The following is a 5,100-nucleotide window of genomic DNA, read 5'->3' as shown; positions in this document are numbered from 1 at the left end:
GCCATCACGAGTCATCGTGTTGTAAAAATAGCGTGACATTTCATCGATCGTGTAACGTACTCGTAAAAATGTCGCGACTGTACCAACACGAAACAACGCGAAAATAAGTGAAATTCGATTTGAATTTCGATCTTTCGTTCGTCCACCGTATGTACGCGCCAAGTTCAGTACACTTCTGTATCCGAAGATAACGTAGTATCAAACGAACCAACGTACAGTATTGAGTATACAGACAGTCTCCGTTACATATGTCGATATATTCATAATCTTAATACGTGCATTGATCCAAATTTACCCGAATATCATGAAAATATATAAGATATAACACTATTAAATTTATAGTGTCAAATTTAATTTAATTTAAGTCACCACTGCTGCTAAATATATCCTTATTTTATACTAAAAAAACAATGGTTAACAATGGTGAAATTATATAGTGTCAAATTTAAATATCTTTTTAGTATAACATAGTAATATATTTAGTAGGAGCAGTGGTGACTTAAATCAGATAAAATTTGACACTATAGATTTAACAATGGAAAAATGTATCAGTAAATAATTAGTGGATATTACCTAACTATTGCACAAAATGAAAAATTTTTAATGTTAGTTATTAATGATAGGTACGACTCTAAATAAATTCGTTGTTTATAAAAATTTAACGAGACGAATTTATTTAAAGTCTCATTAAAAGTTTAATATTAAAAATTTTTATCATTTTGTCCAATCATCGGATCATGTCCACTAACTGGTTTATTTACCTTATAAGTGAAATACACACACACACATCTAATAAAACGAAGCTGTCACAGCGTAATTCATATTTTTAATTTTACGCCATATCGTTGAAACTGTCGTACCCAATCACTGTGGAGACGACAATTTTATCTAAAGTGTGATAAGAATATGTGCTTTAATTATCCAGCGCAAACATGCTTTCGACGTTATCAATTATAGTCCATGGCGTTAACGCTTTAGAATGACAATATGAAAAGTCCTTTTTCCAACTCTTTTTTTCAAAATATTATCATATACTACGTTGCTTGGATACATGCTTCAACGCATCTGCTCTTGTCTGTCAAAGATAAAGTGTCATACACAGAAATCAAATTCTGTAGATAATTTTATGTTGCAGTCTGTCTTCATACGTTCTGAAAACATGAGCGGTGCAAATAAACGGAAAGATCGAAAATTGCTCACCGATCGATCTTGTCCATTGTGGTAGGATGTTGCAAGATGGTTTGCTGCTCCGTCATCTCGACGACACATTGTGTACAGAGTTCCAGCTCTGTAATGAGAAAAAAATGTTAATCGGGATAAAAATGATTCAGATTGCTTGCTTTATCTCTATCGTATATCCATGTTAGATTAAATCAGTATAATATATTACTTCACATTCTTTTTATCATCGTTATTACGTATTCAAATAATAAAGTATCGACTGATAATTGTTTAAATATTACGCAAAAATCAAGTCGTTATATCGAAACACGCAGAGAAAAAAATGTCTGGTTGAATTAATTAGAATTCTGGATGAAAAAATGGACGAATCAGAATTTTCTGGTTAAATATTATATATTAAAATTTTAGTTGAACGGAATTCTGATTGATATAATCAGAATCTTCTGGTTCGTTCATTTTCAATCAGAAATTTTTCTCAGTGCGAATATCCTGTGTTTACATAATTATGTCTTTCTCATTGTTAAAAAATTTGATGAAACTGAGCAAGGCTTTATTAAATGCGACAACGCAGCATGAACTTACGCAACTTTTAATCAACTGTAGAACGTGTCGTCGCATACGTAGCGCAATAAGATACTCAGTGTAATAAGACGATCGTTCAATAGTTACGAAGTTTTAGTAATAAGATGAGGCTATGGTGTTATAAATCATGATTATACGTTGCATCAAAGTCGGATAATTTGATATTCAATGTGAAAAGACACGAAAATGTATGCTCTCGGTAGAAGGCGTTAATGATTTAAAAATTAAGTATGAAATAATTAAATAAAAATTAAGAAGGAATTAATGGGATGGTATCAATTGTCTTTAATATTACGATGACTTTAATATCAAAAGGAAGAAAAAAAGAGCGAAAATATAGCAGATACGCTAGATCGATCTTTGATACAATTTAATAAAATTAAATGAACTCGTCACTTTGGTAGCGTTTCTACAACTTCCATCTACACTGAAAAAAATTTTAATACATATTTCTTTTACTAAGTAAACATTTACTTATAGTAACTAAATATTTACTCAATAAAAAAGATAGTTACATCAAATTAATGATTTTTGTATGAAATAAATACGTGTTCACATTTAGTAAATATTTATTTAGAACTATTCAAACAAATATCTATTAAAATTTATTTTTTTCAGTGTATGGCCACCAAAACTCCATTACTTTTTTTCTATATCATAAAGAGATGAATAAACTAATAATAAATAAATTTAGTTGTGCACGACTTCTTATTAACATAGAAATACAAAACATGACGAGTAAGGTTTATTTCTTTAAAATTGCTCTTTTTTATTCTTGGAAAAAGAAAATATTAAAAACACATATTGTACATCTTAAACCCTCGGTACTGAAGAAATTTCAAAAGCAGATCTTTTTCTCGATAGAATACTATAAGATAAACACTACACAAACATTTAAAAATTCGCAAGATCGATCCAAGTCGACAGGCATTAAATATGCAACTGATAGACACAAAGACATAAACTCGATGTGACCAAAAGAAGAAAATTGCAAAAATCGTAAAATTCAAAAAATCGAGCGACGATCTTTTAGCGAGAATCTGTTTCTTATTTGTATGACTAGACTTTGCACTTTCGTGTGCACAGTCATAAAAGCAATCTTTACAAAGAACTTTTCTCGTTCGTTTCAACTATAGGAACTTTACGTGTCGTCTGCATTTATTTTTAATAATAGTTAATTGCGATGAATATATTTTTCTCGCCCGATTGTTCAACGATAGAAAAATGAGTATGAAGAATATCCTATAATTTTTTAAATCTGCTTAATTCTGCTCTACACAGTATTATCCGTATTTATTTGTAAAATGAAAACATTAACTGAAATATAAAAATAAAAGCGCATTATACTCTGATTTCTCATCAAAATAGTTTAATCGGGTCAGTTTACTCAAGAGACCGTTTCTCTCTGTGCACTTTCTCCAATGAATTTCTTGCGCTCGCTATTTCGTATCGTTGCACTACTATCTTTCGCGAAATAAATCATTTAAGTAGACGATATAGAGCGACTTATCGAAGGACGAATAGGGCCAAGAATGAGGGCAATATTATTCGGATTATGTTCTCGCGTAACCTTTGCGCTATCTTGATAATATGAAATCATTAAAGCCAGTTAAAAGAAGGGAAATGACCGGGGCGGTAAATCGACGGTTAAGAAAGAAGGGATGATGACTCATAAAACTAGGTAGAAAGTAAATGGCTTCTTTGTATGCCCGAGCGACGTCACGTACAGCGTTACACCATGTTGTAACAAGTACATCGAACGTTTTAAGAAATGATATGCGGTAATAGAGTGCAATGCCATCCAAGTCCAATCTATTCTTATTGTTACGATTTTACGCACTTGTACGAAAATCTATCATTAAATATTGTTCGTAAACTATTATCTGTAATTACACCTCGTATCGTTAAAACGACTCAAAAAAAATCGAAAGTGCAATGCACATGTCCGACTTTCTAGAAATACCAATTACTTATATTTCTCATGTATCATGCCAACGGCTTTCAACATCACTATTATTTTCAACGTAAAAGTAAAAGTTATATGTACACTGAGAGAAAAAAAATGGCTGCAATTACCATAATTTAAATGTAATTTATAGCCATTTTTTGGGACAACTATATATTTATAAGAGAAATTCTATTTTTCGATCAAAGCAGAAGTGTGAATTTATACATCCTCTGCAAATCGCGCGCCGACATTGTTTTCAATCTGGAAACACAATCATGATCGAACAAAACTAGAATAGTATAATGAAAAAAATACTAAATTTTAATAAATCATTTATTTGAATAATGCCAATCAAATATTTATTAATTATAAAGATATATTTATTTGTACAAAAAACATTAATTTAATTTAACAATCATTTCTTCTTTTTATTAAGTAAATATTTATTTACTGTAAATAAATTTCAGTTCACATTCTCTATTCAAATAAATATTTATTTAAATTATTTAGGATATTTTTTCTCAGTGTAATATCACATATTAAATTTTTTATTAACATCAAATTATTAATATTCTTATAAGATGCACATTAGCATCAATATTATTAAATTGCTTGTCAATTTAATATGTGATATTCTAACCAATTCTAACTCTGTTTATGATCGCGTTTGAAAACTAATAAAAAGATATCGGAGCGCGATTTGCAGAATTGGATGTGTATATAAATTCACACCAGAATATTTAAGTACTAAGATGCTTAAATATTTCTACTTTGACCGAAAAATAAGATTTCTCTTAATTAATTAGATTTATTCTCATCGGTCCAATATCGTATTATACGAGTATATATTTATAATTGTTTTATCCACGCAAATATAGTCAATTGTGCTATTAATAACAGTCACACACACTGCTTGAAAACCTTTAGTTTTATCTTAACATATTTTTTAATTATTATTACCACATAAATAGTAAACGAATTAAAAAAAAGTTATATTTGTTATAATTGCGATTGCATTTATTAAATAAAAATGTTTATTTTATTTATCATTTATATCTTGATGTTTTAGTATATTAATATTTGAAATTATCATAATTAATAGTATAATTTTATCATGCTTAAAAGAACTATATATATGAAGTTAAATTAATATTACAGTAGTAATATATATAATCATAAAAAATGGAACTCCTGTTCATAATTATTTATACCATGCAATTACAGTCATTAAACACAGTAAACACTTTTCTCTCTCAGTGTATACATATAGATAATAAGTTATTTATGTTACCGCAATTTTTAAAAATAATCGTAGGAAAAAATAGTCGTGGAAAAGAAAGAAGAGACTTGGAAAAATTATAAATTTGATTGATGGGTAACAAAAGCAA

At 28.9% G+C, this 5,100-nt stretch overlaps 1 protein-coding gene across 1 annotated transcript in view; it reads right to left on the bottom strand.

The window, feature by feature from the left end:
• Nucleotides 1–5,100, bottom strand: part of LOC108732061 (Kinesin heavy chain 73) — a 42,338-nt gene that overhangs the window by 34,597 nt on the left and 2,641 nt on the right. Inside the window, 1 exon segment of the mRNA XM_018462685.1 lies at nucleotides 1,201–1,288. Within this exon segment, the coding sequence (XP_018318187.1) occupies nucleotides 1,201–1,288 (88 nt within the window).

The sequence above is a fragment of the Mycetomoellerius zeteki genome, unplaced genomic scaffold, assembly GCF_001594055.1.
Source record: "Mycetomoellerius zeteki isolate Tzet28-1 unplaced genomic scaffold, Tzet1.0 scaffold145, whole genome shotgun sequence".
NCBI classification, from domain to species: Eukaryota; Metazoa; Arthropoda; class Insecta; order Hymenoptera; family Formicidae; genus Mycetomoellerius; species Mycetomoellerius zeteki.
The sequence above is the reverse complement of the archived record's forward strand: the minus strand, read 5'-3'. Positions and strand labels throughout refer to the sequence as shown.